Source organism: Odocoileus virginianus, chromosome 8 (genome assembly GCF_023699985.2).
Source record: "Odocoileus virginianus isolate 20LAN1187 ecotype Illinois chromosome 8, Ovbor_1.2, whole genome shotgun sequence".
NCBI classification, from domain to species: domain Eukaryota; kingdom Metazoa; phylum Chordata; class Mammalia; order Artiodactyla; family Cervidae; genus Odocoileus; species Odocoileus virginianus.
The window spans coordinates 77,566,949-77,592,776 of record NC_069681.1 but is presented as its reverse complement, the minus strand read 5'-3'; the positions used below and the strand labels follow the sequence as shown (position 1 = coordinate 77,592,776).

General features: G+C 38.4%; 2 protein-coding genes and 1 long non-coding RNA gene across 19 annotated transcripts in view; 2 read left to right on the top strand and 1 right to left on the bottom strand.

The window, feature by feature from the left end:
* LOC110125943 (NEDD4-binding protein 2-like 2) overlaps positions 1–25,828 on the top strand; it is an 81,367-nt gene that overhangs the window by 39,834 nt on the left and 15,705 nt on the right. For 11 of the 14 annotated variants that reach the window (XR_011489125.1, XR_011489126.1, XR_011489123.1 and 8 more), the window contains 4 exons: positions 11,467–13,226; positions 15,777–15,862; positions 17,480–17,527; positions 19,515–19,672. Coding sequence is in view for 1 of the 14 variants with exons in the window: in XM_070471764.1 (XP_070327865.1) it covers positions 11,467–13,226; positions 15,777–15,862; positions 17,480–17,503 (1,870 nt within the window). In the remaining 13 variants the exon portion in view is untranslated. Of the gene's footprint in view, positions 1–2,042; positions 2,208–11,466; positions 13,227–15,776; positions 15,863–17,479; positions 17,528–19,494; positions 19,680–25,828 lie in introns of those variants that run through there. The other 3 variants (XR_011489124.1, XM_070471764.1, XR_011489131.1) reach the window with 3 other exon arrangements.
* The window catches only part of LOC110125945 (uncharacterized), a 7,935-nt gene continuing 418 nt past the window's right edge, over positions 18,312–25,828 (bottom strand). Inside the window, exons 2-3 of the long non-coding RNA XR_011489146.1 lie at positions 23,010–23,255; positions 18,312–18,988 (exon numbers count right to left, since the gene is read on the bottom strand). This is a non-coding gene — a long non-coding RNA (uncharacterized lncRNA). The remainder of the gene's footprint in view (positions 18,989–23,009; positions 23,256–25,828) is intronic.
* The window catches only part of N4BP2L1 (NEDD4 binding protein 2 like 1), a 22,201-nt gene continuing 21,133 nt past the window's right edge, over positions 24,761–25,828 (top strand). The window contains exon 1 of one of the 4 annotated variants that reach the window (XM_070471776.1): positions 24,761–25,416. In XM_070471776.1, coding sequence (XP_070327877.1) covers positions 25,238–25,416 — 179 coding nt within the window. In that variant the 5' untranslated portion in view covers positions 24,761–25,237. The remainder of the gene's footprint in view (positions 25,417–25,828) is intronic. The other 3 variants (XM_070471775.1, XM_020875307.2, XM_020875305.2) reach the window with 3 other exon arrangements.

The following is a 25,828-nucleotide window of genomic DNA, read 5'->3' as shown; positions in this document are numbered from 1 at the left end:
TGGCTAAGTTTGTGCTAGAAAATTAGGGCAACAAAGATGCACACATTTTGTTGCTGTCAGTGCTTTCTACTTGTGTAAATGATGGGCTTAAAATAAATCCAAAGTTTTAAATGTATGAAATTTAAAATGTACGCTTATGGACCAATCAGTTTTGGAAAGTTTTTATTCTTAGAGGGCATGATTCTTTTTTATTAATCTGATGTTTGAAAAGAATTTTAAATGTAATTACTGTATTCATTTTAAAACAACAGCTGTGACTGTTAAATATGTCAAACATGTTAAGAACTTGAAAAGTTGTAGCAGCAAATCAGGGCTTTCTTAACAATGCCAGCTGCTAAAGAGGTTTACTAAGTAGGTGTAAGTCTGTCATTTGAAAGAGTATTAGTATCCTCTTTGTGCCTAGTATAGGGATGAATTCTTATTTTAATCATGTTAATTTATAATAAGAAATAAAGATAGACTATATGTAGGAAGGACTGATGCTGAAGCTGAAACTCCCAATACTTTGGCCACCTCATGCAAAGAGTTGACTTAATGGAAAAGACCCTAATGTTAGGAGGGATTGGGGGCAGGAGGAGAAGGAGACGACAGAGGATGAGATGGCTGGATGTCATCACCGACTTGATGGACATGAGTTTGAGTAAGCTCCAGGAGTTAGTGATGGACAGGGAGGCCTGGCGTGCTGCGATTCATGGGGTCGCAAAGAGTCGGACACGACTGAGCGACTGAACTGAACTGAACTGATATGTAGGAAAATAAGTTTTGAAAGTTTATCTTGGTGTTTTGGAATGTTTAAAGTATGAGATCGTGCATGGATATCACAAATCTCATTTCAGTTTTAGGACAAGAAGTAAAATTAAACAGGCCCAGGCATTTTTCTTTTCCTATGGTTTTCAGAAAGTCATTTAGTTTTAGCATTTAATCCATTGTATTTTAAATCTGTCAGGTCTTTTGTAGGGGCATGTGAAAAGATTTCTTTTGCAAAGCAATGTTTCTATTTTCTATATATTCACATTCCATAGTAAATGAACATTTTAAGTAGGAAAAATTTCTGATAATAACACTTTTTGCTGTGTTTTTGTTATTATTATTGTGAACTTCTGGGGTTTTTGTTAGTTTTACTTTTTCCCTACTGACTTGGCTTAGCTGCTTTTGTAGCCTGAAATTTCTTTGATATGAATAGTCCCATCAAGAGATATTGTTCATAATTACACATTACTAGAGCTTATTCTATATCCACGGAAGTTCTCCCCTTTTTGTATATGGTCTGTGCTTAGGATAACATGAGCAGGATTAGTCAGGTAATACTAGTGATGTTGGAATCCATGAATTCTTGTAACTCATGACAAATTACATGGTCATGATGAGTGGGGGAGCAATATTGCATAGTGTTTTTTTTCCCCCATTTATTTTTATTAGTTGGAGGCTAATTACTTTACAATATTGTAGTGGTTTTTGCCTGCATAGTGTTTTTTAAGATGCAAACTTTAAATGCCAGAGACCTGTACCACCCACCAGATGTTTGGGGAAACTATTTAAATCTCAGTGTCTCTATCTGTAGATTGGTGTGGTTAATAGTAAATTTCTCCTAGGGTCATTATGACAGTTATTAAATAGGGTAATACATGGAAAGCATGTACAGTAAGCACAATGAGGAAGACTATTGATATGATTTATGGTTAATAACTGAGTAAGAAGAGTCATTTGAGACACAAAGAATAGCAAAAAGAAAAAGTGGCACCCTGACCCTTTTTCCTGAAAGATTCCAGACCTCTGAATTCTCTCTGCCTGGGTTCTGATTTTCAGGTTCTGAGCCGCTATCATGGGGACATATGCTTATCTTCAACCATGGAAGCATTAATACATTTCAGTTGAGGCTACGAGAGTGTTTTACTGCTTAAGCAGGGTGAAAAATGGGGATTTACTCTGATTATGAAATTAAATATTGCACTTCCCACGTATTTGTGTAAGTCACCAATATGTGACTCAGAGAAAAGCAACAGCCTCCACCGTTAATCTCGGTAAAATTTTTCATTCAACAGCAGCTGTAAATCACAAGCACTGTGCTAGGGACTGAGGGAGCAGCTGGGAGCAAAATGGACTAAACTTCACAAGAAGTCAAAGAAGACGCATCAATTATACTGTCTGTTAGATGGAAATCAGTGCTAAGGAAAAAAAGGAAGAGACTAAGGAGGGCCTGGCCTGGGGTAAGGGTGTTTTGGTTGAGGGTTGGGAGGGAGGGGTGGCTGCAATTTTAAATACAAGGGACAGGATAGGCCTTACCTGAGAAGTGATATTTAAGCACCTTAGTTTTCCTAATTTTGGTTTAAACAGCTATTAAGAAAATTTTTAAACAACATAAAGTCCAAGCCTTTGTTTTTTAGTGTTTTATTTTGATGATATAACAAAATCAATTATATTTTTCTTTGTGAATAGTGGGTGTTTGTGAAGTAATGCCATTACTATAAATTGTTGTTCATTAACAGTGAAAATGAACTGCAAGTATTTTAAAAAAACAATTAGAATTGCCCAAATCTTGGCAATTAAATTAGGTTTGTAACAGAGAGGAGAAATGTAATTGATAGAATTGGAGTTAGTATCTTAGAATATTGAACTCATTTACCTTATTAATCATGGATTTTATGCATGCAGCAGTGTGATCTTGTCAAGGGAAAATAAAGGCTTTTCTGTATTTGAAGCAATCCCTTTGCAGTAATGAGAATTTACTTGAAAAGGTGTTAGAAGATTTGGAAATTAGCTACTTCCCTTGGAGAATTTAACTTTCATGAAAATGTTATTTTAATCTGATATATCTTAAAATATATGCTGCTTTATATCTATACATTTTTAAAGAATTTGACTAAGGGTGGACATAATAAAATCAATGTACTTAAGAAAAATTAGGTTTTAATTTTGAGAACTTGCAGTTATTATTGGCAGTAATAAAAGCATGTCAAGAATTATCTCAAAGTGAAATCTTTGCGATAGAAAATGGAAATAGGAAAATTAATTTAATACACTATACTGTAATTTGAATTGGAATTATTCTTGTTCATGATTATTGAAAATGTAGAGAAATCACCAAATAGTAAAAGGGCTTTTTTTTAAGAAGACAGTTATTAACAGTAATTGCTGAGTCTTACTAGCTAGAACTGAATTTGCATGAAGGCTTTTTTGTGTGTTTGTGGGGGGTGGATTAAATTTATGTTCAATAGTCAAAACATGTTCAGTAAATTCATAAATGGATTTGTTATTCTAGAGTAAGGCTTAAATATTGAAAAAGCACTTTTGTATGTTTTTTCTCCTTGCTTTGCCTAATTTGTTTACTGAAGAAAGCCTTTATTTTTCTACTACAAAAGTAGTACATCTTTGGTGTAAGAAATTCTGGACATACAGAAAATCACAATGAAATCAACCTCCATAGTTCACCACCATTAGTATTTTGCATATTCCTGTGTTTTTAAACATATATGTGCATATTTTAAAATATGTAAATATGCAAATACATCAGAACTTTATCATTGTGAGATTTGTAATTTTGACAGCTATATAGCATAATTTATTTTTTTTATACACAATAGTTCGTACCTCTTAATCCTCTATTCCTATATTGCCTCTCCCCCTTCCCTCTCCCTACTGGTAACCTTTAGTTTGTTCTCTGTATCTTGATTCTGCTTCTTTTGGTTATATTCACTAGTTTGTTATATTTTTTAGATTCCCCATGTAAGAGATGCCATACAGGGTTTGTCTTTTTCTGTCTGACTTATTTCACTTAGTATAATTCTCTCCAAACCCATTTATGTTGCTACAAATGGCAAAATTTTATTCATTTTTTTATGGCTGAGTAGTAAATAAATATATAAATAAATACATTATAAATATATTAAAATTATAAAAATATTATAAGTACATATATATATATATATATGCAGTATGTCCCTGACATTTGAATGAGCTCTGAGGGTGCATTCATAAGTCCATTTAGTTTGTAAGTCCAACAAACTTAGCCCAAGTACCCCACTAACACAATTGACTATATAGTACTGTAGTGTAATAGGTTTATAATATTTCTCACACAGTAATACATTAAAAAAACAAAATTTTAATCTTACAGTAACTTGAAAAGTTTAGTAGTACAGTACAATAGGTGGCATATAGGGGCTGCTGTTGAGTGAACAGGCAAGAAGAGTTACTGACTGGAGGAAAGAGGGGAGGTGGAAGACGTTGGAGCTGAAGGAGCATCAACGATAGGCAGCGGTGGGCAAGCTGGAGTTTCCCTCATGCCTGACATTGATGGAACGCACATTTGCATCTTTTAAAGTTTGCAACTTGGAGGTTCATATGTAGGGGACTCACTGTATATAGCACATTGTCTTTATCCATTCATCCATTAATAACACTTAGATTGCTTCCATATCTTGGCAAATATAAATAATCCTTCCATGAATGTTGGAGTGCATGTATTAAATTAGGGTTTCTGGGTTTTTTTTTTTTTTTTTTTGGTACATGACCAGGAGTGGAATTGCTGAGTCATGCGGTAGTTTTAGTTTTTTGAGAAAACTTCATGCTGTTTTCCGTGGTTGCTACACCAGTTTACATTCCCACCAACCAGTGTACCAAAGTTCCTTTTTTCCCACAGCATTGCCAGTGTGTGTTACTTCTGTCCTTTTCAGTGGTAGCCGTTCTGACAGTGTAAGGTGATGTCTCATTGTGGTTTTGGTTTGCATTTCCCTGATGATTAGTAATATGGAGCATATTTTCAGATGCCTATTGGCCTTTGCATGTTCTCTTTGGGAAAGTGTTTATTCAGCTCAGCTCATTATTAAATTAGATTATTTTTTATATTGAGTTATGTGAACTGTTTATATATGTTGAATATTAACATCCCTTATCAGTCATATCATTTACAAATATCTTCTCCCATTCAGTAGGTTATCATTCAGTTTTACTGATGGTTTCCTTTGCTGAGCAAAAGCTTTTAAGTCTAATTGGGTCCCACTTGTTTATTTTTGCTTTTATTTCCTTTGCTTCAGGAGATAGATACAAAAATATATTGCTACCATATGTCAAAGAGTATTTGCCTTTGTTTTCCTTTAGGAATTTTATGGTTTTTTAGTCTTACATTTAGGTCTTTAATCCATTTTGAATTTATATTTGTATATGGTGTTTAAAAAATGTTCTAGTTTCATCCTTTTGCATGTAGCCCTCCAGTTTTCTCAGCATCACTTAATGAAGAAATTGGCTTTTTCTCCATTGTATATCCTTGCCTCTTTTGTCATAGACTAATTGACCATAAATGTATGTGTTTAAGGAATTTCCAGTTTCTGGTGATGTAAATTGGAGGGAGAACCCAAAGAAATTTTCAAAGTGATAGGCGTGCAAGTTATAGGTTTTTGTGACTTTTAAGCAAAACTTTATGGTTATCCTGCCTAACCTGGATTTGATAACAGTTGTTTAGTACTTCATCTTTATTGGGTCATTTATTTCAATTTAATTTTTTATAGAAACTTCTGTTCTTGTACTCATTCTACTGATTGACATAATGTTTAATCAAACTACATAACTGTAGTACAGTTATGATTATTAGTATAAACAGACTTGAGAATAAATTCCTCTGACTTCTTTTAAATATGCAGCTCTAAATAATGGGAGCAGAAAGGTGTGGTTGTACTAGAGAATAGCCATCTAGCTGCAAACATTTTGTGTCATTGGTATTAGTTATTCTATTCTGCAGAGGCAATGGAAGGAATCTGTCAGTTAGGTAGAGGTCATTTAAGGGCATCCATATTAATCTTTACAACTCTGCAAGAAGGTAATGTTATCTCTGTTTCAGAAGGGAGACCTGGTTTGCCCAAGATCCCACTTCTAGATTATTAATGAATCAGGACTAGAACCTGGACCTGGATTATTTCAACTACAGTCATTCCATAAAGCTATGAGACCTCTCTTTTAACTGAGTTTTACTTCATGGATTGCCCATGCTTCATGAATTAGTATATAGACTTCTGCAATAAGAAATAATGTTTCTGGCTCCCTTAATTATTCTCCTCATGAAGAACATGAAGCAATAACTTTTTTGTCCCCCAGCTTTGGCTATATCTGGATGTTCTCTCACCTTTGTCTTCAGGTCACGATTCACTTGGTCAGGTTAACTTGCCCCTGAGCAAACATTATCTTTCTGATTCTTAAAAGGTACACTCCATCCCTACCCAGGAGCTTGAATTCTAAGCCATTATCTAAAAGCTAAATCTTATTTTCAGAGTTATGTCACCATTTGTTCTTGTCTTATTTCTTCCTTTCTTTTTGAAAGCTACAGCCCATTCCTCCAACTCTCCTGATTTGTTCTCCATGACTAACTTATATTTCTTGATGCTTCTTTTCTTTTAATGGTGCCATTCATCCCTAAATGAATCAGCATGAGTACAACATAGGTTTGATGAGCCTTTTACACTTTATAAATAAATGTGTATACTGACTAGGCACATCCAGTGTATATACATTCTCGAAGAAGTTATCACCACCATTACCACTCTTCTAATCTCCCACATGCTTCACAAGTCCCTGTTAATGGTTTGTGTTTTCTTTCCAGAAGGCCCATTCCAAGTACTGGGATAAGTGTGGTCACTATACAGAGTTTCCATGGTGTGGAACCAGAACAGGTCTCTGACACACTTCCTTGTAGAATTAGTCTGATTTTCATACTTTTTGGCATTGTATTTTTTATGAAAATTCCAGTCCTTAAGACTACTTGGATTAAGTTTTAGCAAACTGCTTTAATAAATTGCCTGATCTCTTAGATTTTAATAGTTTATTTTTTTTAAGCCACCTCTTTCTTTCATGATTAATGTTAAATTCTCTGTAGGCATCATGAGTTTTCATCATTGGTAGGTTTCTACTATCCTTTCTCTAATTAGATATCAGATTGTTCAGTTCAGTTCAGTTGCTCAGTCATGTCCGACTCTTTGTGACCCCATGGACTACAGCACTCTAGGCTTCCCTGTCCATCACCAACTCCCAGAGATTACTCAAACTCCTGTCCATTGAGTTGGTGATGGTGTGCAACCATCTTGTCCTCTGTTGACTCCTGCCTTCAATCTTTCCCAGCATCCGGGATTTTTCCAATGAGTCAGTTCTTCGCATCAGATGGCCAAAGTATTGGAGTTTCAGCTTCAACATCAGTCCTTCCAATGAATATTCAGGACTGATTTCCTTTAGGATGAACTGGTTGGATCTCCTTGCAGTCCAAGGGACTCTCAAGAGTCTTCTCCAACATCTCATTTCTAAAGCATCAATTCTTTGGTGCTCAGCTTTTTTTATAGTCCAGCTCTCACATCCATACATGACTACTGGAAAAACCATAGCTTTGACTAGACAGATCTTTGTTGGGAAAGTAATGTCTCTGCTTTTTAATATGCTGTCTAGGTTGGTCATAGCTTTATTATCAGATTATAATTCATTTAAAAAAGCATAGGAACTCATGAGGCATATTAGAGAAACCCTCATCTTTTCTACTTTCTAACTTCTGCTAAAGGGACAGATTAATTTGCTGATTAAGACTCTGAGCTGAAATTTGAGGCAATTGATTCAGCAGCACTGCCTCCAAATCCATACCTTGCACAGGCTTCTGTGTATCAGCAAATGGCTTCTTCATCCTTTCAGTTATTCCAGCCAAAATCTTTGCAGTCATTATCTTTTTTCTCATACTTTAACCAATTGATTTTCAACTCTTGCATGTCTTTCCTTCAAAATATATCCAGAATATGATTACTCTTCACTACCTTTACCCCATGACAAATGAATTAACTCCAGGAGGAGCCTCTGTGTCCATCAGCCTGTCTGAATTATAAATCATCTACTCTGGTCTTTCCATTTCTCATATAAAATCTTGACATAAAGTCTGATTAGCAAGATGGGTCCTGCTTCACACTACCTTGTCTCACTTTCTGTTGTTCTCTATTTGCTTTGATAACACAGAGAAAAGTCTAAAGACACTATTAGGTTAGGGATAGTATGAGTTAAGACCCAAGAACTGCTTCCAGGAAAAGGACTCAACTCTTACCAGCTGGGTATCTCTGTTTATGGACATGTGAGAATTTAAAGATGAGAGGAGGAGAAAGAGAAGCAAAGTGTTTTTGTAAAACTCTCTTTTTAAGTTGAGGGGCAATTTTGTATAATGGGTAAACAATATAGAATGGAGAGCCAGTGAGCCTTGGTCTGAATCCTGCCAATAGCCATGTGACCCTGGGATTTTTTCCCCCAGTTTTATTGAGAAAAAATGACATATATCAATGTAAATTTAAGATGTACAATAAGATGATTTGATTTACATACGTTGTGAAATGATTACCACAGTAGGTTTAGTTAACATCCATCAACTCATGTAGATACAATAAGAAGAAAAAAATTTCTTTCTTTGTGGTGAAAACTCCTAGAATCTACTCTCTTAACAACTTTACTGTGTATCATATAGCAATGTTAACTATAGTTACTGTGTTACTATGTTAAATCCCCAATGCTTACTTATTGAATAATTGTAAGTTTGTATCTTTTGACCACTTTCCTCCATTTCTGCCCAACCCCAGTCCCCACCTCTGGTAACCACAAATCTAACCTCTTTTTCTATGAGTTTTTCTTGTTCATTTTGTATTAGATTCCACATATAAGTGAGATCATACAGTATTTGTCTTTCCTTGTCTGACTGATTTCAATTACCATAAAGTCTTAAAGGTTCATCCATGTTGTCACAAATGGTAGAATTTCCTCATTTTTTATGACTGAATAATAGTCCATTGTATACGCCACAACTTCTTTATCCATTCATCTATTGATGGGCACTTGTTTCCATGTAATGCTTCTGTGAACATGGGGTACAGCTATCTCTTTGAATTAGTGTTTTTATTTCCTTTGGATATATTCCCAGAAATGGAATTGCTGGATCACATGATAGTTCTATTTTTAACTTTTTGAAGGGCCTCCATGCTATTTTCTATTGTGGCTGCAGTACAGAAAATTCTGAAGCTTCTCTTTGTTTCAGTTGCCTTTTTGAGATGGGAGTAAAACTGGCATTTGCCTTATTACATATGGTTGTTATGAAGAAGATTAGGTAAGTTTGTACATATAAAGGAATTAAATAATCTTAATACAGAGTAAGTGTGCATTAAATAGCTTTTTTTTTTTTTAAAGAAAAAACCAGTTTTCAAAGTAGCATTGTGGACCTTAGAATTCCTGGTGGCGTAAGGATCTATAAACATTTTTGTGATGAACCATATATAGGAACCCATTTCCGTAGTTTAGAGTTCTCCTTTCTTGTGCAGTAGAGAACTGTTTAAAGGGACAGTGGCTACACGTGAAGTGCATTCAACTCCACAGAGTCACAAGGCCTGGAGTGAATCTTAAGTCCATTTAGTCCAATAAATAAAGCAACAGCAAACACTCATTCTTTTATACCATTTAGTCCAATAAATAAAGCAACAACAAACTCGACTCATTCTTTTCCTCCTTGCCCTACAACAAGATGATGCATGTTTGGATGAAGACAGTGGAGTTTGTTTTCAGAACAGCAGACTAGTCTGCAGTGTGCATTTTACAACTGACTGCACCTTAGACTTCAACTAGACCTTTCACTGGAGTCTGACAGAACTGACCATAAAGGAGAGCTACTGCCACAGTTGCCATTCTTTACTCCACATCCTTTTTATAGAAACCCCATCTTAACTGCTTCTCAGAATTTGCTGTCCTTATGTTCTTTTTTATATTAAAAAAAAATTTGAATTGAAGAGTAGTTGATTTACAATCTTAATGTTCTTTCTAAACCAACATCAAGGAATATGTAAACAAAGGCAGCAGCAATTAGTTAACAAAGAATGAGGTATTCAGGGGTCTTGCCTATTGAAAATTGCCCAGCAACATGGGATGGAATAAATCAGGCCAGAGGCTGGGGTAGTTTTAATAAGCTCTTTTGTCCAACGCCCAACCAATTTGACTGATTTCTCTTTTCCTCATTATCTTTCTCTACTTCAGTGTTTGTTTGCTTGTCTAATTGTTTATTTTCCGTTCCTCTACCTGGGATTTTTTTCCCTCAGCTACGTCTTGTGGTCCTTCCTCCACTACATTTTCCTCTTTCCATCTGTACATTGTGGAAGAGGAGATAACGAAACCTTTATATTTTAAATTAGAATATTTCCTAAGTCCTCTGTTTTTCCCTCAGAATCTAAGATTGCTTTTAATTAAGGGGCTCTGTGAACTTTTAGTGTGCTTGATGAGAGCATTACTGCTCATTTGGGTAGAATAAGTTTTCACTTGAAACCGTCCCTGGCATCGCAGGATAGTTAACACCCCTGACCTAAGTGCCAAGTGCCAGTGACCCAAAAATGCCTTCCCACATTTCCACACACCCCACAGAGCAGTGGTGGAGCCTCTGATTTAGAACCACTGCTTACTAACCTACTAGAAGCATATCATTCCAGTACTGAATTTGACTGCTCATCATCAGCTGTTCTTTACAAATTGATGGAGCGTCTTAGTTGACAGAGTTTTTATGACTAGAGAAAATCTACTACTTGAGCCTTTAAAGCTGTGTCATTTAGACTATATCTGTCACTTTTCAAAATTCAATATGTTGGGAAAAGTAAGTTCTTTATTGGTGCTTTGCAGTGCTTAGTCACTCAGTCATATCTGATTCTTTGTGACCCCATGGACTGTAGTCTACCAGGCTCCTCTGTCCATGGGGATTCTCCAGGCAAGAATACTGGAGTGGGTTGCCATGCCCTTCTCCAGGGGATCTTCCTTACCCAGGGATTGAACCCAGGTCTCCCTCATTGGAGGTGGATTCTTTACCATCTGAGTTACCAGGGAAACTATATATACTTCATATATATATATATATATATATATATACTTATATATACTTCATATATATGTGTGTATATATATATATACACTTATATATACTTCATATATATATGTGTATATATATATATATACATCATATACATATGTATACTTCATATGTATACTTCATATATATATATATATTAAGTATCTTAAGGAAAACATTAGATTTTCATAAAGTTATTTGTTTATGAAATGAGTTGTAACTTTCTCAAAGTGTATTCATTTTTAATTTAGAGGATTAAAGTTTATAGCTCAGTAAAGAACCTGCTTGCAGTGTAGGAGACCCAGGTTCGATCCCTGGGTCAGGAAGATCCCCTGGAGAAAGAAATGGCAACCCACTCTAGTGTTCTTGCCTGGAAAATCCTAGGGACAGAGGAGCCTGATGGGCTACAGTCCGTGGGGTCGCAATTGTCGGACATGACTTAGTGACTAAACCACCACCATAGTACAAGGTGCACACACACTTTAGAATCTCTTGTACTAATGATTTGTAAATCTGCACATTGAGTATAATGTTTTAGTTTATATTGTTATACAAGTAATTAAGTTATAAATTTCTTTTTTATATTTCAGAGAAAGAGATTTGAAGAAAACTGGGCACAGGTTCAGCAAAACCAGGAAGAGAAACAGAAAAAGAAGTAAAAAGCAGAACAGTCATAATAAAATCATGGAGGAAAACTCATTTGAAACCTTAAATTATCTTACACCAGGAGATCAGGACCCATCTCAGAGTGAAGAGGAAGACTTAGAAGAGACCAAAAGGGAGTCGGAGTGTTCCTTAACTGTTGATCTGAGAAATGAAGTGGGAGATTTTGTGAATGTCCATAAGGATAAAAGACAGGAAGACATGAATTCTGAAAACAGTTTGCCAGATGTTATGCCTGTAGTTGAGTGGGACAGTCCACCAAAGAATTACCTCCCTAAAGATAATGATGACTTGTTTCTAAGTTTGTCATTGATGCCAAATGAAAGTTCTGTTTCTTGTCCAACAGTGACTCAAAATCTTTCCTATGTAGCAAGTGATGACTGTTCTGTCACAGAGGTAGAAAAGCATATTGAAAATAGGAATATCATGACATTAAACACCCAGGACAAATTTGTTGAAGCCCCATGCTCGTTTATGCAGGAGGGAGAGATGGTAGATGAGAGTTTCCTGAATGAAACAAGTCAATGCTATCAATATACATCCGGAACATCAGATAAAGTTTTAAGAAAGGAACAAGCAGTAAATAGAACTAAAAACAATAATTGGGCTTTTTTCTCAAATGATTTGTCCGATGGTGATTTACAGTTGGGCTCTGATAGACAACCCTATTTTGGTAGCTGGCCTGAGGGGCCTTATAAGTTTATATGTGAACAGAGACCAAAGAAAGATAGACGGCAAAAGCTGGCTCATCCTGACAGCAGGGGGCAGTTGATCAAATTGATCTCCACTTCGGAAGGGCCAGGAGACAGTCCAGAAACATTGATAGAAGAGAAGCTATCGATAGAAAGTGAAGATTTGTCATCTCCAACTGAGAATATAGAGTCAGTCATAGAAACAGAGACAAATATCTTTAAAAGCCACTTCTTTAAACTGGATATCCTGAAGAGTACCTTACATTCAACAGAGAATAAAAAGAGGAGGCAGAAAAGGATTTTCAGTTTGGCACCAAACTTTAACTTACTGGCACAGAGTCATACCAGTGTAAAAGAAATGGGGAAATGTGACTTGTTAACAGAAAGCCATGGACTAAAAATTATTTTGGAAGAAGAAAAAGATGAAATTTCAGAAATAAATAATGAAGAGAATAAGCAACACATTATGACCTTTGATTATCATCCATCATGGTTTTACTTTGACATTTACTTTGACATTGTCAAAGATTCTCTTCTAAATGTTGGTGGACAATTTTATTCTCATTACCTGCTATTTAATAGAGTAAGGCATTCTGTGTATTTTTACAGAAATCCCATTCCTTCTCTTATGCTACAGTATCCATCTAGCTTTTGGAAGATATCTTTTTCAGGCAAGAAACTGTTTTCGACTTTGAACTCTGAGAGGAGAGTAGATGATAAACCAAATGATGTAAGGTTTACATCTTCAGAAATTTTAAGTAGCCAGCCTGATACTTTGTACTCTTTTGGTGTCACCTCTGATCTGCACTCCTTAAATAAAAGTTTTGTTGAAAAGCTAAAGACATGGGAAGAACCTCAGCCTTTACCGTTCCTACACAGTCAGGATAACCAAGATTTAACAAGCCCTGACTACTTTGATTCCCTTGAGCTACCATTATCACAGGAGTTTGCCTTTCAACTTGTAAAGCTTTTTGGATCTCCTGGAGTTCCAGTGGGTAAATTGAGTTTATTTGGTACAAATAAAAAGTCCAATTTAATATATGCAAGTGATTTTTGAGGTATTTCTACCTCGTGTTAGTGATTTCTTGCAGTTAACTGATCTTGCGATGCTTTTCAGAGGTGGAAGTAGAGGATGTATAGCAAATGGTGCTTGATGGAGTCAAGCCCCCACTCGCACCGCCAGGATGACCGGTAGTCTGAAATGTCTTTGAGCATGTGGAATACTTGGACTCTCAATTTAAACAGACAGTAGGAAGAATGAAGAATGAGACAGTGTGCTAACAGTGATTGGTAACAAATAGAGATGGACTGCTTTATTTTTGGAAAAAATTTTCTGCTTTCTGCATTTCCCTTGTTTGGCATATGACCCTTTCTCTTTCACAGTTGGGCTTATAGATATGAGAATAGTAAAATGATGGACAATGAAAATTAAGTGATGAAAAAATACCTGAAATCAGTTTAATTTTTAAAGACTGTCTGAGAAGGGTACTGAAAAGAAGGTTAGGAAGGAGTCTGACTGGTTGACTTACTTTTTTTAATATTATAAGTAATATTATTATAATATTCTAAGTAAATATTCTAAGTACATTTCCTCTAAATAATATGCCTATTTAAGATACTGAATATCTTAAAAAGTAAATGAAGAACATATCCCAATTTTTCCTTGTCTGTAAGTCAGTTGCATATGTTAATGATTTTATGCAATTATATGTCCCCTTCCTTGGGGACAGAAGCTGTAAGAGCCAAGAAGTAAAGCTCCAGTCCCTGCATCCAGTATCTTCCTGATACTCTTTTTCCTCTGCACCTACCACTGAGCCTGGGATTCCCTCACACTTTAACTTGCAGTGGTTTTAGCTTTGCTCCTGAACTTCTGCTGTTTTCTACATATTTGGTTAACTCAGCTCAGACCCAAGATTGGTTAAATCTCAGAGTCTGAGGACTCACAACTATCAACCTGTTCTGGTGTCATTCTTACCATTTTTGTAAACTTTGTGAATAATCACATTGTTACTATTTGCTGCCATTTTCTATTCTCCTAGAAGCACCAAAGAAATATCCCAATTTTAAAAGTTAAATTGCATTTGCTTTTAAGCCAGGAATCTTTTTCCAAAGTTCATATTCTGAAATTTTATCTGAAATTGTATGCAAAATTCTTTGTGTCATTTTGTGCCATTTTTTTCTGGGAGAAAGTCCTTAGATTTTATCAGGTTCTCAGGGATGTCTGTGACCCAAAAATGTTAATAATCATTGCCTTAGATCAGCACCAGAAAGCATGAAGGCACTAGTGGGAAAAGATTCTAAACCTCCTCCCCTGAATGTACAATACCATCATAATCAACAATAATGATCCAGCATCCATTAATTAAGCTTTGGAAAGCTTTTTAGAGGAAATAGACCTCATTCATCAAGTAGCTTACCTTCTAAATGGGGAGACAAGACTAACACAAAACAAAATTATTGTGCCTAGAAAATCTAAATGATAAGCTTATGAATATTTTATGAGTGAGGTTAGCTGTGCCAAAGGGATTGTAGAAGAGAATATCGGGTTGTGGTTTTGTCTGGGATGGCTCCAAATGGGAGTGAATTGTAAACTGTGCTTATATCATACAAATGTGACTTAAAAGAAAAACAGAGGGAAAGAATTTTACATTTGGAAATAGTGTATGCTTGAAAAATTCTTGCCTGGCTAATCCCATGGACAGAGGAGCCTGTCAGGCTGCAGTCCATGCGGCTGCAGAGTAGGACCTCTTTGTGAAATGAGGTCTGAGCACGAGCACTGCAGAACATGCTTAAAAAAGGAAAGGAGGAAACTCTAAGTGGAGGCTGTAAACCAATTCGTTTACAGCCAAAGGTCGAAGGAGCAAAGCTCTGGCGTATCTACGGTCTTGTCAATAAGACAGGGAACTTGAATTCTATTATTAGAAAATCTGTAGACACAGTAGGATTATATAGTAACCATATATAGACCTGAAAAAACCAAGCTACTCACATTGCTAGAGATGTGCAAGTATAGGAAGAATATCTTGTATGGTTTATTTTATTTTATTTTTTTCTCTCTTTTTTTTTCTTCTATGGTTTAATTTGGCTGATTTGTTTAGATCAATGCAAGGACTTGCTTATGAGTATCTTAATTGTCAGGATTTTCCCCCCATACACTCTTATGTGGAAGGAGAAATTTGCAAGAAGACTAAACTTGCTGTGCTTGCATTATTCTATACAATGTCTCAGGAAAAGATGCCTTCCTAAATTTTATGCCCTGTGACAGTACCACTTGAAGCTGCTGATGTGTATATATTTGTATTTACACTAGAATATGAACTAAGATACACATTACATATATACATAGGCATTTTTATTGAGTCTGGGTAGTGTTTGCTAATAGGAATCTGAGACAAACTAATTCCTGCTTTAGCTGTCACTGAAATATCTTCAAAACCAGGCTTTTATCATGGAGGTCTAGATACCATATTTGCATATCTTCATACTCAGGGTAAAAGTATGTGTGACAGGAGAGATGAAATTTGTTATCTTCCCCCTGCCCCCAGAATCTTTGTTGCCAGAAGACTGTGTGGTTCCCCTCGACTGGAAGACACTGAAGATGATCTACTTGCAGTGGAAGACATCAGTAGAGGTATATTTTTATGCTTTCAAAGATCTCTAACTGATTTCTCTTATTTTATTATTAATTTTTAATGCAATTTTTAAAAGTTACTTTCCATTTATAGTTATTAGAAAATACTGGCTATACTCCTTGTGTTGTATAATATATTCTTTTTAAAATAATTTTATTTGTATATGTATTTATTTTTGGCTGCTCTGGGTCTTTGTTGCTGCACGTGGACTTTTTCTAGTTGCGCAGAGCAGGGCCTACTCTCAAGTTGCAGTGCGTGGGTTCTCATTGCCATGGCTTCTCTTGTTTCAGAACCTATAGGCTCTAGTAGGCTATGTAGGCTCCAGTAGTAGGCTCTAGTAGGCTACAGAACCAAAGGCTCAATAGTTGTGGCACACAGGCTTAGCTGTTCTGCAACGTGTGAAATCTTCCTGGACCAGGGGACCAAGCCCATGTCCCCGGCATTGGCAGGTGGATTTCCAACCACTGGACCACCAGGGAAGTCTGTATACATTCTTGAGCTTATCTTACACCCAGTAGTTTGTACCTCCCATTTTCCACGCTTATATTGCCCCTGCCTCCCATAACCACTAGTTTGTTCTCCATATCTGAATCTTCTTTTGTTGTTTTATTAATTAGTTTGTTGTATTTTTAGGTTCCACATATGATGTTTATAGTATTTGTCTTTTCCTTTCTGATTTATTTCACTTAGCATAATGCCCTCTAACTGGTTTCTTAAAAAAAAAGAAATCCTATTCATCGAATGTAACATGAAGAGCTACATCCTTTGTGTTAAATTAGAGAAAGGATGTATGTGAATGGTTGGATAATCTATGCATGTTTCTTTCAATTAGTCCCAGAGAGAAAGTTGCATTTAACTCCCTAATGTTGTTGTAGGGAGTCAACTGTGGGTGACTGAGGTGCCTGTTTTAGGAGAGTCATTTATCTTTCTTTACATCTTTTTCTTCTGTCCACTCCTCAGTCTTATTATAATAGAGTAACAGCTACAAATTAGATTTATATTTACTTAACTTGGAAGCACCTCATTATTGGTACGTTCTAGTGGTCCATGACAGTTCTGACAGGCTATTAATTTTCCAGGCAGCTGGAGGAGGACTGGCTGAGGTTAGAAAGGTAACAGAGACTCTGGAAAAGCCAGTCCTCTGTATCTTGTAATGAGGAGATGCTGGGATTCTGTTTATGTTAGTTGGTAGTTACTTAAATGTGCTCAAGGGCAATCAATGCTAGAGGTACATTTTGAAATGAATAGTAAAATCAAGGTTTAGGGAACCATTATAGAATTACATGTTCAGGGTAGTAGGTATTTCTTATCTTTTCATGTAAACACAGCTGTGGGAAAAGTAGATTCATTTGTGTGCTCAGGTAGTAAAACCAAATACATTTTTAAAAATTTCTTATTTCTCCTCATTTGCATGGAGACCTTGTTGCTACCCAAATACATACATACAAACACACAAACACATGGATACTTTAAATGTTTAAACTGACATTTGTGTTTATTAGGTTTCTTTTTCATTTGAGGAGTGTTCCTATGTGAGTTAAATGATGGTGCAAAACTTAACCCCAGTGCCCTATATTAATCATTATTATTATATGTATTTTAATTATAATTTCTAGAAAAGACAGAAGAAGATTGGTTAAAAAAAAATGAGAACTCCTTAAACTGTAAGTACAACTTATTCCAGAGACCTGTATATGATCAGAAGGAAATGGATGTTGACATTATTTGGTTGTAATAGCTCATATGTACAATAGAAGAGTAAATACAAAAAATGTAGTCTGTTACCATAGCAACTCTGTGTGCTGTTGCACATGTGATGTTTTATTTCCTTTAAATGTAGATCTTTTTGTGAAATACAACAAAGCTTAGATTGTTGCTACCAAATTTATTTTCCAACTTTATTTGTTAGAATATATTTTAGAGCATTCTGTCAATACATAGTTTATGATGAATTCTCTTCCCACCCCCCACAGATTGATATGTGATGAGGACTGGGAATTAGGGATATAGGTTATATTTAAATATTAAAAGATTCTCTAGGAAAAGAGGTAAAATATGTAGACAAATGCATGTTATATTTTAAACTTGACACAAACTGACATTAAAATAAAAACATTGCACTTTTTTTCAAATGCCTAAATTATGAATTAAACACAGCTGCTACTATTTCAGTATATATCTGCACTTGATAAGAACTGAATGTACTCTGCATTAACCATATGTTTTCTCTTTTCATTATAACTCTTATTTCTAAGAGTATTCTGTGTTTCCATTTCTCAGCTAACTAGAAACGCACATATGCCCAGTAAAAATATTTCTGTTTGTTTTAAACTAGGTTCTGCTGAAAGAAGGGGAAAGACTAAAGATTTGGGAGAAAGGAACCACTAGAAAATGTGGGATAGATAGAGGAGGGGAAGAGATTCCAGAGAAAGGACATGAACAAATTCATTCAGTTGTTCAGCAAGTGTTTATTGAGTTGCCTCAGTTTAGACATTTTTCTACACACTGAGGATGTAGCAGTGAAAACTGGCCTCATGGAGTTTATGTGAGGATTGAAGTTAGGAAGAGAGTGTTTACCTTTCCCCTCAATGTGACACCAGGATAAACAGCACACAATAAGCATGGGCATATTTGCCAGTGGCTAATTTGGTGGGTCTTTTCTATCTGCTGATTTTGTGTCAAGGACACTTTATGAACCATACTTTTGATTTTTGTGTTCATCTTTTACATTCATGCTAAACTGACTGCCCTCTGTGAACCTCATAGAGCAGGCATCCCTAATTATTAGTCTTCTCTTGTTGGGAAATTTTATGAGTGCTGTAGCTATGTACAGCATTTTTATAATTGTAATGAGAATGGGCCTTTTGGTTTTGTCTTTGGCATAATGATCAGTGGGCCTCAAGTGGTAAACAGAAATTAAAAAGAAGGAAATAGCTAGAGAATGTGGTTGGCTCTTGGAGCCTCAAATCCTCTGCCTGCTGGTGGCCAGAGTGTTTATACTGCCTCACTCCTTTAAGGAGGTAGGGCAGCCTGCTGGAAAGAGGATGGGTTCCCATCTTGAAGCTCCTGCCGATCCGCTATGTGACCTTAAACAAATTGCCTTCTCAAAGCTGCAATTTTTTCACCTGAAAAAAAAAAAAAAACAGGTTTATGATACTTAATCTGTCATGGGGATATTAAATGAGGATTAAATGAAATAACTTGTGCAAAGTTTTTGAAAAATAATAAGCTCTTAGTAAGGGTTAATTCCCTTCCCCTGAGTATCTTTGTTGGTTGCAGCTTTGATTTGAAATGCTCCTGGCAGAGCAACGTATTGACTTAATAAACTTGTTAACACATTTGCATGAATTAAGTGTATTTATTTTTAACTTTACAGTGTAAAAAAGCTGGATCATCAGGGAATGGGACATAGACCAGGCTTTGATTTAGAAACAGAAGGTTGGGCAAAATCCAGAGGACAGGCTCTTGAATGAAGCGAGACCAGGCAGGGTGTGGGCGCTGTGGGACTGTGAAATTCTGGATGCCGGGTTGGGCGGGGCGCATAAATAGTCATGAGCTTGGGAAACTGATGACAAACTCCATTTCTGTCACCATTCTGTCTGGACTTGTCTGGGCTTGTGTTTGTTTGCAGTTGAATTCTCCATCTTCCAGGTACTGTTGAAGATCCTGATCATCAAGAAAGAGAGCTCGGTGCCAACCCGAAGGATAATGTAGAGTGTTATAAGTCATTGGACTGAAATTGGTTTGAATAATCTGTTCAACTATTCTGATCAGTTTCCTGAATACTAATAAAAAACTCAGCAAAAGAGGTAATAACTTCAATAATTTATTATCTAATTTTGAAGATATTTGCCCTATTTTATTTCACGAAGAAAATAAGACCCAGGAAACTTGAGTAGATTATTTTTAAAATTGCATCAGAATAGAAGGATAGGCCCCTTTATCCAAATGTGGGTCCATGATTCCATTTCTAGAATTTCAAATCCAGAAAGCTCTGAAAACCAAAAGTTGTTTTGTTTCTTAAATGTCTGGCATTAAAATTAAGTTGGCAGCAAAATTTGACCTAAACAGTCAAGTTAGTTTTACTCCTTATTTCCCCCAGGTAGTATGACTTTTCAGACATTTCACTGGAGAAATATTAATGTGTTTAATTACCAGGGGTGCCCTAGACCCCACTAAAAACTTTCTGAATTCTGAAACAATTCTGACCTCAAGGATTTTGGTTAGGGATTGTGGGACTTACACTATGCTACAGTAACTATTATTTTTATTATTGCTATTATTTCAGTTTAATTGTACTTAACAGATTTCAAATATGAAAATTCATATTTGAAAAACAAGGTGTGATGTCTCATTATTCAACATGTAGGCATTTATGTAATCCCTCTGTTTTCGGAAAGAGAGCATTGCCTGCCTTATCTTACCTTCTACTCTTCTCATCCTGTTTTATCTTCTCCAGGGAATAAACCTCCAGACTTCTCTAGAGGGCTGCCCGACTGTGTGGATGTCTGTTTCTTAAACAGACTTTTAACTAACTTTCCTGTTTAGAGCCCCACCTCCAGCCCTGAATTTTCCAGTTCCTGAAATTTTAGGTGTTATGCAGAGTAAATGGTATTTCTTCTTGACTTTCTATAATTCAAGTTTTGTTTCTTAATTGTTTTTCCAAATTAGTTAACACTAGGCCTTTTGCTTTCCAGTTTTTAATTATTTTGTTGCTGTGACCTTTTTTCTTACAGTTTATATTAATACTTAAAAATAATACTCATATCCCCCATTCTCCTAACACTCCCTTCCGCCCCGCCCCCCGGCCAAAAAAAAGCCTCTATATTCTCCTGGGGTTTCAATGAGAGACTGGAAGCTAACTATTTGTATTCCATCTGCTTGACTGGGAATTGAGTGTTTTATTTAAAATAGCTCAACATTTTCCCTAGTTCATTTTGTACAGTTTCAGTTTATCTTTCTGCTAGACCATAAGTCTGATCCAGACAGAGACCAAGGTCTCCAGTGTTTGGTTGAACTCCCTGAGATCTTGCTCTTTGTGCAGGCTCCTAGTGCTGTTGTGAAACTGGACTCACCTTTGGCCTAGGATGGGATGATTTCAGACAAGAGATAATCAGTATTAGGGTTGAAACACAGATGGCTGCAGAGGAGACTCTGGCATCTGGCAAATCTTTGCTTTCTTAGGCCCTTCAGTAGCAACATTTATGGGTTTCTAATGAATATGCCACCATGGCCGTGCATAAGGGTAACAGTATAAATATTTAACAGTGAGTGTGGCATGGCTAATGACCAATTCTGAGACTCTGTGCTGTATTGAAGCGTATCTGCTAACTATCCACCCAGGCTTGTACTTAGGGTCCAGGATGCCCCCAGCTTTCTCCAGCCACTGCCTTTATTACCTTGCCCTAATTTCCAGAATGGAGCTTTAGAAAAATGGGCTGGGACTACTTTCCCCACCTCCCAGACTTCCTCTTCAAAGCTTATACTCCTCAAGTGTCCCTATGCACAGTGGCAAATACTTGGTGCTGCAGAAACAGATTATTGTTATTGCCTAGGGAGAGGAGTATGATCTCAAATAGAGAGAGGGATGGAATGTAGGAGGCAGAGGTAATGTGATGTTAGAATGAGCAAAGTCAGTTTTATCCAGAGGACATTTCTGTGTTGGCAGAGTTATCCCAGGCCACCAAGTCCTGAGCATTTCCCTTATTGATTCAGCCCAGCAGACACTCTGCATGACTGCCCTCCCATTGTCCCCCTTCCCTAACCTCTTCCAGCTTCCTGTATCCTTCATCCAGCTTCTAGGGGAAGGACGAGGGAAGAGCCAGGAGGAAGGAGTTTTAAGTAGAGAGGCACTACCTCTGAATGGCCAAATAGTGCAGTGCAGACTGGTGGAAGGTGAAAGCTGGAGGTGCTAGAGCAATGAGGGGTCCCCCAGAGAAACAGCTAAACAGGAACAGATGGATGCTTCCCTATTCTTTCAGTTCATGTCATATATATATATGTAACAAGGTAAAAATTTATATAAGACTTTTTTTGAGTAAAAAAATCTATCAAAACTTTTGGTAGGGAAATCAGATAAAAGCTTTTGATAGGGGAAGAAAGGACATAGAATGAGAATTGAGAAGCTACTACCTCTGTATTTTAAATGGTCCTACTCTGTTACAGGGTCTTTGCTTACACTGCTTTGAGCTTCATCTTGGTTTCAGACTTTCTGCCATATGGCATCTGCAGGGGAGAAACTTGGGGCTGATTTAAGCATTCCAAATTGTGGAGTATTTGGAACTGTAGGTTCAAGGGTTAAATTTCCGGTTTCCATGAGCTCTTCCTGTGTACCCCCTTGTTTTTCCACATCTTGTTAAACAGTAATAATTAGAGAAAGATTTGAATGTTTCTTTGCTTGCCAAAAACTACTTCTAAGATTATTTTCTTTACCTCATCATAGTAATGGTTTGTAGGACAGCAAAGTGAGATTGTGCTGGTCATCACATTCTAGAGAAATGGAATAGAACTTTAGAGCTGAAAAACCTGGTTGGATGAACTGAGGGCATGAAGGAGTGTTAATCGCAGGGATCCTCTGACCCAGGGTAGCCCTCCTCTCTGGAGGCTGCCACCTCGTTAGGGCCAGTGAGGATCTGACCGTAGACGTTATCTGAGAGTACTGTGGCCCTCAGAACTGCTGATGTGGTCACTGACTGTGTTTACATTACTCCTCAATTGAAGTCGTCTCTATCTTTGTTCAGTCTTAATCTTTAGTAAAGCCCACCCTCAGACTCATTTACTGGGAAGGCAGTTCAGGTCCATATACAATTATTGAGCACCTCTGAATGTCAGACGCTGTGTTAGCTCTTGGGGTGACAAGGGTGACACTGTCTTTGCCTTTGAACTTAGTCTAGTGGGAAGAAACAGATACACAAACAGCTTTAAACAAACTGTGGTTCTGAGAAATAAATTGGGGAAAACAGAGCCTGTTGACCAGTTAAATCTGAGAGCTAAGAGAAAGAAGTGTCTAGGGTCACTTTCAGATACTGCCAGACATTTTCTCCTCCTCCAGCTCTCCCTCCCTGGGCTTTACACACTCTCTTAGAGTTCTGTCTGTCCCTTGTACTTTCTTTCAACAGATCCACTTTGGGGGGGTGGTGCACAGACCTTAAGTGTGATCCCGAAGCCCCGACTTCAGCTGTCTGCTCTATTCTCCGTCTTCGTACAGGGCAGGAATTTCCAAAGCGCTTGCCTCCAGCTCAAGACCTCTCTTCTCACAGCACACTCACATTTCCCAGCACCTCCTTCAGTGCTCCAGCTGCCAGCGACACTGCAGTCTCAGTGTGCCCAAACTTCTAGTCCCCAAAGCTGTGTGTCCTCCTGCTGCCCCATCCATGCTGCCTGGGACACCCTCTACAGAAGGAAAGAGAAATGGACAGAAGTCTCATGCAACACTGTCCAATGGAAATATGTCAGCCACATACATAATTCAGACTTTTCTATTGGCCACATTAAAAAGTAAAAAGAAACATGAAATTAATAATATATTAACCTAATGTACTCACCATACTATCAACACATGAATATAAAAGTTATTGAGATATTTTACTTCATTTTTTTCATATGGAACCTTTGAGATTATGTATTTTAATCTCACTTGAAAGTGAAAAGTGAAAGTGAAAGTCATTCAGTTGTGTCCAACTCTTTGTGACTCCATGGTTCAGGCCAGAATACTGGAGTGGGTAGCTGTTCCCTTCTCCAGGGTATCTTCCCAACCCAGGGATGGAACCCAGGTTTCCTGCATTGCAGGCGGATTCTTTACCAGCTGAGCTACCAGGGATGCCCCAATCTCACTTGGACCAGTCATATTTCACCTGTGGCTTGTGACTCCTGTATTAGAGAACACAAGTCTAGAATGGAAAGGTAGTATTTGAGGCTGGGCAAAAAGTTCTTAAGAAGTATACTAGGATACATAGAAGTATATGGTATGATATACTTGATAAGCATCACTATTTTTATGATTCATCTATAGTCTCTGTTCCTTATGGTTTTCCCCTAATATTTAGAGAAGCTTTTGAAATTTCAGTGTTTCTCAGCAGTGCTAAAAATCCTTGCTCCAGTGCTGGAAAGGGATATGTCAAGAGAGAGTAGCTCACCTCCCTGTCTTCCCCTGCCCCTCTCTAGTAGAACCCCAAGAGGAAGGTGAAATTCTGAGCACAGAGCCCCTCCCTACTTGGAGAGTGCCTTCCAGAGCTCATTGTGCAATTCCTGGGTTTTGTTTTAGAAGTAAATTGCTTTTCTTCACAGTTCCTTTTCAAAATTTTCATACCTTAGCTGCCAGAAACAAAATGTATTTGCTTTACAATGGTTATTACAGCCCAAGCCACCATATATCTGGGATTTTTCCAAGATGGTGTTAATTTTCAACATTGTCTCTTTCAGTCCATGCGTCTTGGATTTTAGTTCAGAAAATAGGATCTTTCTATCACACTCTTGAGTGTGAAATATTGGAAAGTACTGTGGTGATCAACCAACTGGCGCTCACCAGTTCCCGGAACTTAGAACTGAATTCTGGATGCTTCTCTCTAGTGTCAGTAGACTGCTCCTTTCCCTGGGGAGCTGAAATAGTTTCTGGGGAGACCATGGCTTTTCAGGCAACAAAGCGTGTACCTGGGCAGTAACCCTTCTTTCTCAGGAGGCCTAGTTTATACTACTGTCCATAAATCTATCTGAGTTTTAAGGGGTGCCTTGTTTTGAAGAAGAGATTTCTAAAGTTATGTAGAAGCAACAAAGCTTTCTAAGAATATTTTTGGCAGGCTGATAAAGAAGAATTTAAAAAAAAAAAAGGAATTATACAGGTCCTGGGAGAGTGGCATTAGCCATTGGGACACCAGCCAGATATTGGTGCTCACAAACTGGGGGAGACTATGGTTTTTACTGTTACTGTTCAAAATGCTGTTCACGTTCTCTTCGTCAACTAAAATTATTTCACTTTCAAGGCCTAGTGGGCGGTGGGATGGGGTAGGGCTTTTGCAGAAGGCCTGCCTTCTACGCGGGCGGCCCGGGGAAGTGCCCAGGGTCCCGCTCGGTGGGCCCAGGGCGACGGGCGCAGGGAGGCACGGGCTGGGCTGGAGGTGAGGGTGGGCGGTGGGAGGGGAGTGGAGGTCGGTCGCCGAGGTTTTCGTGGCTGTCAGTCTCCCAGCGTCCCCGGCTTTCCAGGTAGGGACGACCCCTCCCACGCAGCGCGGTTCGGGCGGGTGGGAAGGAGGGGCTGGGCTGCGAGCGCCCGCCCCTCCATCTATCACATGGCCGGAGAGCCACAAAAACAACAGCTTTGGCCAAGACCGTGACTTCAGGAAAGGGAACGCAGGGTTCCCGCCGCCAGCCCCCACCCCATGGAGGAGAGTTTTCTTGAATCCTTTGGGAGGCTGAGCCTCCGGCAGCAGCAGCCGCAGCCGCCTCGGCCGCCAGCTCCGCCGCCCCCGCGTGGAACACCTCCGCGCCGCCACAGCTTTCGGAAACACCTCTACCTCCTGCGAGGCCTCCCGGGCTCGGGGAAAACTACACTGGCCAGGTAATGATGCGCCGCGCGCCGAGTGCCCGCAGGGCTCCGGTCCAGCCCGCGCCTGCTGACGGGAAGCCGGGCCACCCGGTTCCCGGCCGGGCCGCGGGCCTGAGACGCGGGGGCCCATGCGGCGGGTTCCCAGGCTGCGCCCTCGCGGGAGGACGGTGGTCAGCACAGCGCCTGGTGCAAGCCTCCATGGCACCGCCCCCCCCCCCCCCCCCCCGCGGACCCCGCCAGCGGGGCTGGACGCCTTCACCCCCACTCTCGCAGCCTGGGGTCGGGGGGCCCAAGGGCAGCCCTCTTCGGGAAAGCCCGATGGCGACTGCAGAGGAGACCGCCGGGCCGCCCGCTGGCGCGCAGGCACCCGCCACAGTGCGTCAACAGGCGTTTTAAACCGGAGCGGAGACGCTCGGGGGCCCGG